The 15,310-nt window shown below is 51.2% G+C and overlaps 2 protein-coding genes across 2 annotated transcripts; one reads left to right on the top strand and one right to left on the bottom strand.

The window, feature by feature from the left end:
* Positions 1-73: 73 nt before the first annotated feature.
* Positions 74-6,913, bottom strand: EAH_00007810 (hypothetical protein, conserved; the record flags this gene model as incomplete). Its single annotated transcript, XM_013392150.1, has 15 exons — positions 74-346; positions 457-540; positions 756-878; positions 1,777-1,880; positions 1,982-2,085; positions 2,259-2,446; positions 3,034-3,120; positions 3,307-3,434; positions 3,581-4,350; positions 4,613-4,740; positions 4,879-5,044; positions 5,187-5,278; positions 5,447-6,050; positions 6,156-6,755; positions 6,897-6,913. 15 exons carry the CDS (start codon positions 6,911-6,913, stop codon positions 74-76), a joined length of 3,468 nt encoding a protein of 1,155 aa, XP_013247604.1.
* Positions 6,914-8,753: 1,840 nt separating this feature from the next.
* On the top strand, positions 8,754-14,077 carry EAH_00007800 (hypothetical protein, conserved; the record flags this gene model as incomplete). Its single annotated transcript, XM_013392149.1, has 7 exons — positions 8,754-8,927; positions 9,061-9,122; positions 9,231-9,315; positions 9,496-9,798; positions 9,935-10,001; positions 10,083-12,943; positions 13,067-14,077. The coding sequence occupies 7 exons, from the start codon at positions 8,754-8,756 to the stop codon at positions 14,075-14,077; spliced, it is 4,563 nt and encodes a 1,520-aa protein (XP_013247603.1).
* Between the last annotated feature and the right edge of the window lie 1,233 nt (positions 14,078-15,310).

Genomic DNA, 15,310 nt, shown 5'->3' with positions numbered 1-15,310 from the left:
GTCGGTTGCAGTGCACACATACAGAAATCCCCATACCCTAAGATAAACCCAGACACTCTAGATAGGATCGTTCTCAATGGTCTACGCACTCGTGGGATGGGCAACACACCTTGCAAATGACGTTAACGCCGCGCTCCAGGATGGCAGCTGCGCACATTTCATTCGCTGCACAGTTCGCCGTACATCTGAGAGCATCTTCTGCAAGGCACGATTCAGAGGAATGCTTAAACATTACGAAGAGGACAGTTGTCATTGCTCTTGTCCTCATAAGATCTGCATATATCTTGGAGTCGTCCGGTTCCCTGTAAACCAGACGTGATATTGCGCGGCACCCGTACGCACAAACCTGTAGGCAAACATTGCGCTTGGCAGTTCGCAAGGCATCATTCCTCGTGCCCGGGGACCAAAACTCGCTTCAATGAACACTTTCTGTGCTGTATGAAACCCATGACTAACCAAAGCGTCGTTAGCGCAAGCGGTCATGCTCTTGATAATTGCTTCAATTACCCCTAGTTCGACAGCTCGTCGCCTTGCGTCAGCCTGATCAGAGATAAGAGAGTGAGAGAAGCAAGCGATGCCAAGTAGAAATTGCCAGTAGTAAACGCGAACCAGTGGCGAAAAGACCAGCAACCCTGCCATTCGGCGGCAATTCTGAGTTGGTTTCTAATGCATGGCAAGCTGAAAACCCTGCAGAACCTAAGTGTGAGGAGACCTCCCAGTTAAAGGGCTTCTCAAAGATACAGCAACAAACTAACCAAGGAGTTCACGTGATAGCTGAAGGTCGCAATGAATTCATTCACGTTGGTGCAAAGGGTGAATGCATCTTTGCTATCCTTTAGGGCGCCGATAATGATGCTTAATGTCAGTCGACCAAATATCTGGACGCAAAAGCAAATGCGTGACATCATTCTACCTAAATTTTCGTGTAGTTTAGTTTTGACGTTGTCGTTAATATTGTTTTGACCCTGACAGCGTATCGTGCGCCCGCCCAGATTCCACAGAGAAGCCCTGAAGCTGGAAGTCGTACCTCGCTCTGTGGAGAATAGAAAACTTCAAGGACAGTTAGTGCTGCACAGCATGCGCTAATGACCTCCGGAACACAACGATGACGCTGTATGGCTGCGTTTACTTCCTCAACCATCTCTTGCGTAAGGCAGCTTCTGCAGTAGCATTGGACACCGCACGCGCACCCACGTGAATGTCCGCCTGACGCCACCTGATGTATCAACTCAGGCGCTCTACAGAATATACGCACTTGCAGCTGTTCACTTTTCCAACAATCGCAATCGTATTGGCGAAACCGCTAGCGACACTTTGGCTGTCGGGATGAGTTGACGCCGCTAGAAGGAGGAGAGGAAACGCCTGCAATGTACAGCATCAACGCCTTGCCACGGCATAGCAGATTACTGGAGTAATTGTATTTTCGTCGTACTGCAACGGCCTGCAGTGAGACAACCCCAATTTTCGACTTTCACTGGGACACTGCAGCTGCCAGAATTACAGTTCGAGCCACATGCTTGCAGTGACCAAGAGAAGCACGAGCTAGTGAAGCAATTGCTTGGCAGGCGGCACCCTGAAGCTTCCGATTGTTCGCGTGCAGCTGCATGACCTCCAAGACCTTTACGCACAGGGGCACAGCAACGCTGTAGGTGCACTTGTTTATGCCAGGAAATAATTCTAAACTGGCCAGTACACACCAGCTAGGTGCCAATATATCGGATTTCGTGCGAGAGGAATTGCTCCCTTGGAACCATACGAGGCAAGAAGTTCTCTCACCTTGTCAACATCGCTGGCATCATCGGGCATCCATTTAGGCGTGGTAGATTCGCCTAGCTGAACGTCCTCGGCGTAACTGGGTGATCTCCGCAGGTGTTCGTACCCTGCAATAAGGCGCAAGGCATATCATCTTCCGATCCACAAGATTGTTTGCCAGACCTTATGAAGGCCAATACACTCAATACAAAGGTGTACTCCTGCGCACCTTCCTCTAGTCGTTGTCCGGAGCTCCCATGTTTGTTCCGCTCATGCGCTGCCAGGCCCTCAAGCTGAGCCCTCTGCCCAGCTGCATCTATGGCCAAACATGCTCTGTGCAATGGAGGAGGGAACCGCATATGAATATTATTGTGCTCTATGCATATTTGCAAGATCGATCAACACTGGTTGGTTGCCACGCTAAATAGCGTAAAGAACGACTGTGGGATGCAGGGTCCCTGAGTACCCTGAGTTAGCGCATGCAAGCTACTGCAGCTTCCACGTACCTCGTTAAGACGATGGGTTCATGTTTCCACTTTCCCAGTGCTTTAAGAAAGAAGGAATATTGTGTGCTCTTTCGATGAGGTGATCGGGCTACAATTAGGATGTGGATGCAGAAGGCCACAACTTCACAATCCGATGATTCATCTATCTGTTGCAAAAGCAAGTCCACCAGATCTGTGTTGATGACAACCTGCAGACGCCCAAAGCTTCAACTCACAACGACTGCTACAGAAAAGCATAAGTGCGCAGTAAAGTGCCACTACAGCACAAAAGAGAAAATAGTTCACTAATAAGATTCTCAAGAAGGCTTGCCTTGGGACGAATGACAGCTGCCATCACAGCAATGATGTCGGATCGCAGTTCCTTGTCGTCTATAGCCATGAGGGTGGTCAGAGTTTCAAAGATTGGAGGTGCCAGGTGCTCCTGGAACTTAGAAGCTAAGCAAATCGCACAAACAGTTTGTAGCTACCACATGTGACACGCTGGATTCAGTAGCCGTTGCTCGAAAACCAAAAAGAGGCTGAAAGGTGTCCTCGGCTGCAGAACCTAGTCGAGCGGTGATCCGGGAGAATTCGCACATTCAAAAATGTTGAGAAGGCCGATTATCCCTGCACGCTGGATGTCAATCTGGTACGGGTAAAAAGGCAGCGACTGTATGAGGGCGTTGGCGTATTCCTGTACATTTCACACGCGAAGGCGAAGCACATTCATCGAGATCCGAAGTCCGTCTGCTTGAGTCTGCATCTTCGTCAGCGGCAACACAACTGACAGAATTACCTGTGAAGCCGGATCATCTCGAACGAATTCCTGACAGCAGCCAACTGCAAAGTCGTACACCAACTGTACATGTTCACAACTGCCCAACTGCGCATTTAGACACAACACAAGAACACAGCGGGAAGGCGTTCCATGCTTTCAATGCACGAAATCTGAAGAAACGGCCGTCTGTGGTGTGGAATTCAGTTATGCGAGGAGAAGCTACGCGAAGAAGCAGTGGTATAAAACGTCCCAGTGTAGGTTGTTCAGCTGAAACCACGAAATTCACCTCACCTCTCCAGAAGAGAAAACCTTCTTCAGCTGTCCGTACAGGAATTTTAGCTTGACAGTCGTAGCTTCGACAGGGGGGGAAAGAAAGACGAACTCTTCGCATCTGTACGGGGGTAGTCGCTCTGCTAATGCTGCGGAGGGCACGTCATGCGAAGCAGAAGTTCCTTGCAGATGCATTCTTCTGTAGCAGTCTTCCTCATGCTATATGCATCAATGCGACACAGAAGCAAGGGAGAAAGCTACCTAGGTTTCACCCGCCGTTACAGCTTGTTCTCACCGTTGTTCAAAACCTCCCCTTTCCGCCTGCCCTGCTGAGGAATCGCTGTATGCAACCGTTTTGGTGCGGCTATCTCAAAGGAATCCTGTGCTGTCTTGTTCAGGCGCGGAGTTGCATCACTTGCTGGCATATCCTTGCTAAGAGCTCGGCTAGGGGTACCGTCATGAGGCTCGGAAGGTGCATGCGGGCCCCGAGAGAGCGAAACTGTGCGAGACCGGCTCAGTCCAGTTGCACCGCGCCGTGGCATGCCACCCGCAGCTGCTTCAACTGTTAGAGTAGGGGAACGGCTTGGAACTTTGCTCGCTGCTGCAGCTGCAGCAGCTGCTTCTCGTCGTTCGGCTTCTTCAATTGCACGAGCTGCTTCCTCCTCACGCTTCCGGGCTAGTTCACTCATGGCATCCCGCTCAGCTATAAGCTGCTCCTCTCGTCTGCGCATCTCTTCCAGGGACCTTTTGGCCTCCTCTGCCTGCGCCCGTGCTTCATCAGCTTCCTGAAGCGCAATGTTCTTTGAGTGAAGTTTGCTTAAGCAGATCCTGGCCCATTCGTCATCTTCTTCCCTTTTTTCTTTCTGTTGTTCCATCATTTTTTCTTCTTCCCCCATCAGCACGCCCATGCTGTCAGCCTCTCTCCTATTGGCCTCCTCCACAAAGTCCCCAAATGCGCATACCTTTCCATCATCTTGCTGCATTTTGCGGAATAGGTCGCGTCTAGCTTGCTGACTTACAGGTAGAGCATTTGCATACTCGGGCTCTGGATATATACCGGGGAACCTGAAGAAACCATACAGCGCTCTACAAGCAAAAATCCACTTTAGTCGTGCCCCTGTTTTTCGCAACAGGAAAAATTCAACTACCTCAATTGAGTGGCAAGGCATGCCCAACGAGCCCTGAAGCGGCACGCTACCTTCAGGAGATACGAGATGTTTACACTGATCTTCAACGAGCAATCGCCAGTACAAGATTGCCTCCACTGAAGATGTGTGAATCATCTTCCATTGAGGTGTCTCAACGCTGAATCCACAATGCCACTCACTTAGATTTGCATGTTGCAGGACCATCCCCACGACGCACAGGTACACCACCCTCTATGTCCTGCCTGTAGCCCAAGTTGCGCAGCATCCGTGAGACGGCAAGTTGAGCAGCCGCTGCGGAAAGCCTTTGCTGCGTGCACAGGACGCACGCGAAGCAGAACAATCACTTAAACATGATGCTTCCAAACTGAGCAGACACACCAATGGCAGGCCTATTAGAGAAGCCGCAGCCTGGACACCACTGGCTGGTCGTGCACCTCGACAATACCTCTCTGAAATCTACATTGCGGTCTGCCATTTCATCCAGTGGGTCAGCGAGCCCCTCGGCCACAGCTCGCGTCGTCAAGGATTGATTTGGCAACGGGTTTGTAGCTTGAATGGCGGTAATCTCCTTCATACGCTCAGCGTGCACTCTAACCAACTCGGGGTCTGCACTGACTCAGATAAGAAGACATAGCAGCAAGGCAGCTTCATGCAGCATCCTAAAAAGTGGACGAGGCTAGCGCACCGAGTGTCCAGACTACGGGCAGGTTAAGCTCCCTGGGAGATCTTATGCTGTGTGTGCAACGTCCGTACTTCTCAGCATAAGCTGCGTGGTAAAACGCGTCGCGGCTCCTCTGTTCAATGCGAGCTGCCTCCGCTTGAGCTAGAGCAATGTCTCCGCGTGCCTGAGACGCAGATGCCAATACGGTGTGCTGCAGTTTCTGGCTGTAGTCCACTGCTTGACCGCAAAAGTTGTGTGATTCCTAATCATCTTGTGCGGTAGCTGTCCCAGAAGCTGAACCTGCCTCATCTATGCATCGGAGTTGCTCTTCGATCAGACGTTGTTGCTCCACCGTCAGCTCTGCCAAGAGAGGGTGTGCATTTTTCTCTCTGAGGGCCTGCATTTCGGCTTGCTGTTTCTTCTGGGTAATTGCCCTCGTTATATCACGGCTCTGCGCATGCATCCGTTCTGCTTCGTCTCTTAGGTGATGAACAGCCAGGTCCATACCTGTCTTTTCGTACAAAACTGCAGGATCGACTGTTGGACGTGGCTTCTCTTGGTGCAAATGCTGCTGCAGTTGGTAGAGAAAGGCTGTTCGGTCAGCTAAGCTCTCTGGACCACTGGTGGGATGAAGTGCTGTGAGAGCGCTTTCTGTCGGTGCCCACGGTGAACGCTTTGGAGCGATGCCAGGAGGGACTCTCTGAAGTCGCATGATTGCCTGTTGCTGTTGCTGCTGTTCTCTGGTGCCCTGTTGCCATTCGTTCACGTTCAATGGCCCTAGAGGACGAGCTGAGGTGCTTGGAAGCATAAATGAAGGGGAGGAGCTCAGAGAGAAGGGGCCTTGCTGGCGGGTGCCTATCAGGGGACGGCCTGTGCTGTGCAGAAGATGGTACTGTAGTTCGACTGAGTTCCGCTGTTGCATGATACGCATGTACCCTTGTTGCAATTCCTCTAGCCTGCATACTCGATTGAACACAGCACAATAAAGTGCCTCTGCTCCGGCTATCTCGGGACGGTCTCGCGCACTTACGCCCATAGATGTATTTACCTATAAAACTCACCGCTTCATGTAATGCAACGGAGGGTCCAGGGCCTTTTCTTCGCCAGATACAGTGGGTATGCTTCCCCCAGTAGCCGCTGCTTTTGTCTCATCCCCTACTTCCTGCGGGAAGCCACTTTTGCAGGGCGCTTCACGAGTGCTATCAGATGCAGGCTGCGGCTTAGGCTGTGGTGTGGACTGCTGTGCAAATTGCGGCTCCGCACTAGGAGTGCCTCCGCTATTGCGTATCAATGCTATTGAGTTAAATTTTGTCCCACTGGAAGGCTGATGCGCCTCTACAGGGACCTGTGTGGTTGCGCCGGCGTCAGGTAACGCCGGAGCGCTCCGGTCTACTGCAGTAATGGAGGTATTTACAGCAGACTCCTGACCATCTGATGCATGCAATCCGGCTCCATCGTATTGCACTTCCGTTGTTGGAAGCGGTAAAGTAGGTGCTTCCTGTTGCCCCGTTGAACAAGTCGGTACACGGCTGGATGTCCCGCCGCCACAGCCAGCCTCCACCGGCTCCACAGACTCTCTGAGAGCCCGAGCCAGCGCCGGATACTTAATGATGAAACTCTCATCCTTAAGGAGGGCGGCGGCTGTTGCTTTTGCGTTCTCTCTGCAGGGAAGAGCAACCACGGCAGAAACAGTTGCTCCGGCATCTTTACTGGTGAATGGCCATGAAAACATCCGACTCCTACGAACCCTTCAATCTACAAAGCGAACAAAGGCGCGGGCGAAAATAAAGGGCGAACTTTACCGGTCTCCATTCTCCATCTTCCTCTACAGGAAGCTCACTGAATGGCGGGGCACACATCGAGTCGGCGTGTTCCTGCGTGCGGCCTCCATACAGATCCACTCGGGTTTACTGAAACGATGACACACGTCCTCTCCCAACTCCAGATTAGCTGGTATCAACGATTTTCTGAGAGGAAGAGTTGCAAGAGGCGACTCGGTGGACTACCGGGACCCCACTGCAGTTTTGGTGATGAGCGGCTGCCGGTAGACTACTTTCCTCTAGGCAGTCCCTATATGTGTCTAATCCAGAAAAATGGCCCAAATAGGCTTGATCGGGGACCAGGAAAAACAGAGGTTTCGCACGTACAAATTTGTCTTTCCTGGTCTCACTCGACCTTGACTGTATTGAGTAGTCCCTTGCCTGAAGTTCCGCGTGTTCCCACCCACCCACCCCTGAATCTCACTTTCCCCGACACCTTCGCAGGGTCAGTGTATTCGCTCCTCTACTTTGCAGGAGTGATGTAGATAAGGTCTCTCACCAAGCATCATATCACAGGACCAGTCCAGCCTAACCGGCGAAAAACTCAATGCGGTCGCAGTACTGATGAAGAAACCTTCAGCGGTGGAGCGGCAATGGAGGATTGCCTCGCTTCACTCTCCATCAAACAGTTGCCTGGCAATTGCCAGCTCCGGTGCGGGCGCTTTGGGCTAGCAAACGAGTACAGTGCAAGTGGCTCATCACTGGACACTTACCACGGCCGACACAGTGTGTAGTACACCGGCACTACAACGGCGTCTAAATCGGTCCTCTAGCTGCCTATCCAGCAGAAAGAGTAAAAAAATGAAGTCTTAATAGAAATGAACCAAGTAACATTAGGTAGAAAAAGAAGCCTTGAGGATAAGGCTGATCGGCAAGGACCCGAGGTCCGGGGCTGGCTGTTTTGGAACTGCCGCCTCAGCGCCGACCCGCTAAGGGGTCACGGGGGGAGTTCAATTATTCGTGGTCTTCCCTTTTAACATTATGAGACTCGATTGTACTTTTAAGGGTTCTGCCCGTTATTTGTTAAGGGAAGATTCGCTGAGTGTGGCGATAGATATAGAGTGCGCGCATAAATAGGTGTGTAGAGGGTAACACGTAGTAACCGCCGTGGGTGAGAGCTGTTCACTACACAATGTGGGCCCCTTTACAGCAGCCTGCATGCGCGTGCCTCCTCCAGGTGCTACTCATTCAAATATTACTGGGGAACGTTTAAAATTCCAGACTATGCGCACCCTGGAATGCGCGCTTTATCGCTAATTGCTTTGTTGCGTCTTCCTCAATGAACCTGCCCAGGAAGGTGGTTTGTGCAACATTGACCACACTCTCTTCCCTGACTCTTTGGTTAAAATTTGTGTATCATATTCCTTCAACTTGTCATTTATGTGGTTTAACATCCAGAAATGAATCTGGGAAACCCCTTCCTGCGTGCTTTCACGGCAGGACATGCTGCAGGGCAAGTACCACGGAGGTACCAACGAATGGATCAATAGGACCGTAGCCAGGCCAATACTACAAGCCCTGGGGATACAGTCCTCGCTCATAAGCTGGAAGGGCTTTTTCTTATCATCTTTGTGGACTCGTTAGTAGTTAGCCGGCCCATCCTGTAGAGCAGGGCACGAAAGGGGGGCCACCACTGGAAGTCACCCATGATACGGTACCTACGACAAAGAAGCCGTAGAACTCGCAACAAATACGTTACGAACAATCCAGGTGACTCAACATGGCTTGAAGCCGGCTTCCAAAAACGTTGCATTCTGTGCCTTGTACTCACAGGCAAAGTTGTGGAGGCTGCGTTCTGCCTGGTGGGCCCGAGCCGCTGATCACTGCAGCCGATCTACAATGCTGACAGCTAAACTCTGCAAAGCATGTGAAGGTGGAAACGTCAGAGAGGTGGAGGAGCTCTTGGCATCCGGAGCCACCCCAAACTTCGCACCGAGTGGGAATGGCTGCCGCTACCCACTGCATTATGCTGCCACCGGAGGGCACGTCGAAATAGTAAAACTCCTCCTGCAAGTACGCGCACCTTGTTCCCCGAGGCACGGATCTTCAGTTGATTTTAGTTGGCTTCGTTCCGTCGCCCTTCTGATGTGGCAAACACTTCAAGTTTACCTGTTGTTTGCTGGCTCATGCGTTTCCCCGGGTGCAGCACGAAGCGACAGTGGATCCTTTAGAAGCTTCCAATGGCTGGACCCCGCTGATGATAGCTGCGTGAGCTATACCAGATCAACTTCTCGCGGGATAGGCATGACGCTTCTGACTAAGTTGTTGCGCGCAAAGTGATCTCTTCACAGTTGCACAGTTGTCCACTTGGTTCAGGCTGAAGTCAGCCAACTCGCAGAAGCACATAGACGTGCTGATGCTCTTGCTTGATGGAGGAGCGGATGCTGAAGTAATTGATGCGGTATGCCAACTCCACCCTAGTCAGCCCTTGCAAAACCATTGGGCTTCTGCATTATGTTGTGTATCTTTTTTCTGTTTGTCGACGGCGCACCGGTGGAGCTCAAAGCGAAGACTTTGCTACGAGGGAATGCCAACCAGTAAACCGGGTTCTTGGAGAATTTGGCATGCTTTGTGGTTACAGCAGGGAAACACAATCCTGCACATCTTGGCTTCTCTGGGCCAGACGAGGCTGTTGAAGCAACTGCTGAAAAAAATCCCTTCTCTCGACATTCTGGGTCCAGGTTTCGGCTACCTGACTCCGCTGCACTATGCCACCGAAGCTGGGCACGTGGATACGGTTGAGTTCCTCTTGCAGCTGCGGGCGGACCCTCGAGGTGTGGATGCGAGTGGGTGGACACCTGTTCACTGGGCCTGCAAAAGGGGTCACAAACCAGTTGTAGACCTTCTATTGAGCTACGGAGGCAGTATTGAAGATCGTGACTTCGTAAGCATTCGCTGTTTTGTACTGAAGATGTATGAGGTACTAGAAGCTCGCTTGTTTGAGATCATCTGCTCCCTCTCTACACTGTCGCAACGTGGTACTTCGTAGTGAAAAAACGATGCGCCACTTTGTGATGCAGAGGTCTCTGACGCCACTAGATGTCGCATGCTTCTTCAACCACATTCCCTTGGCAAAGCTGTTGGACGGTGAGACGTGTCCTGGTTTGCATGCTTTGCGACAGCTAATAATTGTTCAGGTAGGCTGCTTGCGTCGAATTTGTGATGCAGCGCAACTGTCCCCAACAGGAAAAATAGACATTTCCGTTCCACATGTTGAGCCGTCAGCCAGTAAGAGCTCTCATGTCGGTGACGGAATGCCCCGAGAGGACTCACGAGGCGTTCGAACGCCGCCTGTGGAACATGATTGTTCTGCCTTCAATTCGAGTGCATGGTGGCGAGGAGGAAAGTATCACCCGCATTGGGGTGGATGTGAGTTGGCTCGCTTGATCTTGGGGGGGTTTGTGCTCTTCATGTCTGTTTGCGACTACCTTTCAAGAGCTTCAATGGCAGCCTTCTTTGTAGTTGCGACACGAACGGTCGAAGGTCTGGGCCCGACGGGCGTCGCTGCAACTGTGCTTGCCTGCTGTTCTATTGCCATGCCGAGTGTAGCTCTTGGAATTTGTTGTAGCGACCATTTCAAAAGCATGGGGATTTGGGTAGCCTGGAGAACTGCTATGTTCGTTCATGCTGTGGCTGGCTCTGACCGTGAGGAGGGGCAGGCAACACTACAACCGAGGCGTCTGACACTAGAAGATTTGCTTCTCGCGAACGTGTTGAGGAGCTTCGCCAACAGGATTCTTCATTCTGACTACCATGCTGCGCTAAAGTTCGCGGCTGCAGGATGCATTTTGCCGCCTACTGCACTTGCGTGTTGCTTGCTACTTGTGGCCCAAATCGTGGTCGTGACTGCGGCAGCATCCCTGGCTGTTTTGAGTTTGGGGGCACTAAGTTTTGTGTGGATTTCGGCATTTAAAGTGTTCCTAATCAGCCGGCGAGGGCTTCTGCTGTATCTCGACTGCCTGACTCACGCTTCGGCAGTGTGGATGAATTCTACTGATGGAAGTGCCCAGCAAAAAGGCGACACGCGCACTGCGAGGGCGGCTGAACTTCCGAAAAATCGAATAGGACAGGCAAGACCTGTTTCCGAACATAGGTTCGAGACTTGCGGAGTGAATGAAGGAAGTGTATATCCTTTTGACCCTTCCTCCTCTTCTAGATTCGGTGATAGTCCCCTCATTCCTGGCGAAGAGCTAAAGGCACCCAAGCCTTTCAGCATGCGTTCACTTGCAAATGGAAAAACTAACAACATCGGGGCTCTCCAAGGCAAGGAAACTCTTACTGAATGTCTGCATGATCCGAATTACGGAGAACGTACTTTCCCATTGACGCGGGCTACATACTATGCCGGCGCTACCCATTTTGGTACTGTTCCTCAAAAGCTGCATCCATGTCCTTCTTTACAAGGTGCCATACAACTACATCGTCAGCACCTCGAAGCATACAGAGAACAGCAGTGCTTAGTAAGGCAGTGGAAGCTTCATATTCAACAGCATGGAAGGGATGGAACTTCTTCATCTTGTGCGAGCGGCACTCTGTCGCTAAGAGAACTGGGGCCAGCTGAGCAAAGGCAGGTTCTGCCGGATATGGCTAGCTGGATCCATCGAGGGAGCAGGGGCAGGCTGTATGCTGACTCGCCACAAGACCAGGTATATGCACAAGATAGCGGAAGCGCATCAGTTGTTTGCGATGGGGCCAAAGAAATGTACTGGTCAGGTGATGCTGAGCACGAGTCGACTATGAGTCCCCGTGCTTGTGATGAATCGCGAGCCATGCGCAGCTCCTTGGATAATAACACAAGGAATCCATGGCGTCACGATATTCTGGCTTTTGCATACGGTGGCCACTTCCAGGAAGCCTGCGCAGAATTGGAGGCTACCGCGGATTGCCATTCATTTGATCCTGGCTTTGAGCGCCTTTTCCCCAAGGAATCTACCACTCCAAGAATGACTGACATGGCCAGCATGGCGAAGGACAGTGTTGATTCTCATTTGCCCGATTCCAGCCCGTACAGGTGGATGCAGCATAAAGTGAAGCAACAGCATGCTGCTCGCGCGCGCGTTACTCCGCCAAGGACTCCCTCTGTCAGATCTCGCGCAGCTGCAGAATCACTTCCGGATATTTCGGACAATCGAATTGGTACCTCGGAAAAACTTAGCAGTCATTTCAACTCCCATCCCAAAGCGGCTTTCCCCTTTGCTGGTCCTCGCTTCAAAGCTGGTTGGAGGGGCTTCAAGCTCATCTTCACTGATGCTCGCCCAGCGCGTTGCTTAGCTTCCGCTGAATGTGTCGATAATCGAGAAGAGCGTATGCAGCGAAACCGTGAGGCCCTATATGCTTTTCGTATTACAAAGAAACGCATGCAGGGGCCACGCAAATTTCATACTGATAATGCAGAATATGATGCCCTGCTTGTCCAGAAGCAGAAGCGTATTTTTGACTGGTTTGACCGGCTCGTAGCCATTAGATATGCTGAGATTACTGCAATGAGCGATTCGGCAGCAACGAAAGTTGGTGACACAACTCCTGAAACAGAGTCTCGTTCTTCGGGAGGCGCTCCAGAGGAAATTCTGCCACCTATTGTAAGCCTTTCAACATCTGTGGACCAGGTGAACAGCGGCATTCAGTGGGCTACTTTTAGTACGCTTTTCCCTCAGAGTGAGTTCAGGAAGCAGGTGGATGATGTGAAAGGAACGTCGGCTGCGTCCACGCTGGAAAAGGAGAAGAGGGTCCCGTGTCTGCGTACTGAGGATCTATTTGACCTGCCAGTTGAGGATTCAGTGGCGCCGGATGCTCGGGTATATCTTTGTGACAAGGGACCCCAGGACCATCGGGGCCTTTACTCATCTCGAAATAAAATGGGTATTCTCTGTATGGGATTGCCCGCGTCATTTCACTGGAGCAAAGCTGCTGGTCCTGGCACTTCAGGTGACGGTAGTAGCACGCGTGGAGCTAGTGGAGCAGACCAGCCTGCCCCTCCGATGCTTCACTACCGATTTAAGGACATGGTTGAGTTGCCTCATTTGCGGGAGGTAAGAAAGATTTTAGATAAGCACTCCAGTACAAGGGCTTGTTGTATGAGACTTCGCTGATTGCTATTCCTTCAGGTATGTACTGCACTCCACTTGAAAATTACTATGCGAGCCTGTCCTCAGACATTTTTCAGACTTTGGTGCCGGGAATTCCAAAGGCTACTTTTGTACCAAGATCAATACTTTGGGAAAAGCCCCTTGTGGGTAGCAAGCGCTCTTGACGAAGACGGCATCAGCAACTTTTCACAGGAGTGCTGCCCCCGCCTGATCAACGCTGAGCCGTGCCCTTCTATCCATCCAGGATGCATCCAGGATTATGCAAACGCAATTTCAGAGCATTCCTCCTGGTGCAAAGAGGCGTTGCAGACGGTCCCTCCGCATATTTCAGAACCGCAGGCTGATTGCACGTTGCAGTTTCCAGCAGCAAGCGGGGCTGAGGTAGCTGGAGCAGGCGAAGGGACAGCAGGCGACCAACTATACATTTGCACAGGGCCAGCGGATCCCCCAATAACCTGCGCCGCTATTGCCAACCTAGGGGCATTAGGTACACGCAGGTATCCTGCTTCCACAAAGGGACGATGGCTTCCCGGAAGGAGTTCTGCACACGGTTTGCCGAAACCTCGTGGGCCTGTGCTCGCACACAGCAATCCTGTGTCCGACCTTGTGTCTATTTCCAGTGGTGTGGAGGAAAAAACAGGGGTGGGAGATGACGGAGCAGGACGGAACACAGGAAGCAAATCGGTGTCGGTTGCCGAAGTTTGTCGGTTCTTGTTTGCTCTATCTTTGACACTGGATCTCGTTTTGGGCCTCCTCCCTCTTCTAGGTGCCGTCATTCTTTTCTACCTGTTGCAGCATACAGTGTCCCCTTATCCAAAATCTGAACAATTGGATTCTTTTTCGTCCTCAAGTGTTTGTTCAGATGCAACTGCATTTACCGCCGTGTTCTTGTCATTCTCGCGGTCATCTTCATTCACTTCGATGCTTTGTGCGTTTCAGCACCTGTTTTTGTGGAGCCTTGTTTTGACCTCCGGTGTGGCCTTGTTCTATGCGGCTCTTCTGTCTAGTCAGGCGTCCCGTTTTTTCTTTCCCCTGACGCACAGGACAAATAGCAGGCAGGCGCTGAGCGGGGCATAAAGCCAACTGCGTGCAGGTAGCCACATTTTCTCAGAAAGGTTCAACATGAATCATGTGATTTTGTACAAAGCGTCTATCCGTAACAATATTATGATCGCAGCATTCGGGCATGGTCCTAGCACGGCCCGTAAGATGCACTGGGCAGCCACTGAAGATGAAGATGGGGTTTTGTAAGAGGCAGACAGTGTGCAGTGCTGTACTCAACAGCGATATATAGATATCGCTGTTTGTGCAGATTCAGCGCATCGCCCCACTATTTTCTTGGATTAGGATGAAGGATTGAGGATCCGAGGCTGCATAGTTCCCCACTAGGTGCGGGAATTAGCACTGGAGAAGTACGGGCCCTTTACAACTATGAAGAATATGCAGGGACGTGTTAATTTCGAAGCGGAGGCGTCAAAATATGTTGCGGCTGAAGCTTGCATCGTTAAGGTCCGCTGGGCACTTTTACGGGGGCACGGAGAAACAGTTGACCGTACACAGCAGCGATCTGTACTACAAATGGCTGGAAAATGGACATACGCAGCCAGATTCATATGTATGGCAATTCCGAATTTTATTACTTATCAGGCCGCAGAAAAATACAACCGGGGCACTCGCAACGCCAGGCAGCACCGTTCAACTGTTGCTGTTGACCGCTTGCTACGAAGAGCCTCACATATCAAACGGGCCAAAGCAGACCTCCGAGAATTGTTGTGAAGAGCTCGATGCGAGTGGAATATAAGCTTCTACAATAAATTATAAGCTCCTCCAGAGTTGCTCAAAAGGGTATTGAAGGGAACGGTAACGTTCAGATCGTAGCCAAGACGTAGAGGCATAGGCTTCCCCTTAAGGGATGTAATGACCTCAGTTAGTTAGAATCGATAAGTGTCATAGTCAGACTGTAGCAGCTCCCTGAATTCGGTCTTGCGGTAGCAAGACAATGGCAAGAGCTACAGTCGCAAGACAATGCCGATAGATAAAAGGCCGTGCTAGTTTGCACGGAGGGGGCAGTGACGCTAGAGCCACGCTGTCAAACTGCAGATAGGGGAGCCGTTCTATGTACCAAATATCAGTTGAGTACTTTATTGGTATTGCAGAACGCAACAGCTCAGCGCAAGCGGACTGTCTGCAGGAACCGCAGTGGTCTAGCTGCACCCCCAAGTTACAAAAGAGGGCTTTTCGTCAACTCGCCGCATATGCGGCTCAGTATATTAAACTATGGATAATTAAACCCTTAGTAATTGTTCCACT

The sequence above is a fragment of the Eimeria acervulina genome, genomic scaffold, assembly GCF_000499425.1.
Source record: "Eimeria acervulina Houghton genomic scaffold, Eah_scaff36, whole genome shotgun sequence".
In the NCBI taxonomy this organism is placed as follows: domain Eukaryota; phylum Apicomplexa; class Conoidasida; order Eucoccidiorida; family Eimeriidae; genus Eimeria; species Eimeria acervulina.
The sequence above is the reverse complement of the archived record's forward strand: the minus strand, read 5'-3'. Positions and strand labels throughout refer to the sequence as shown.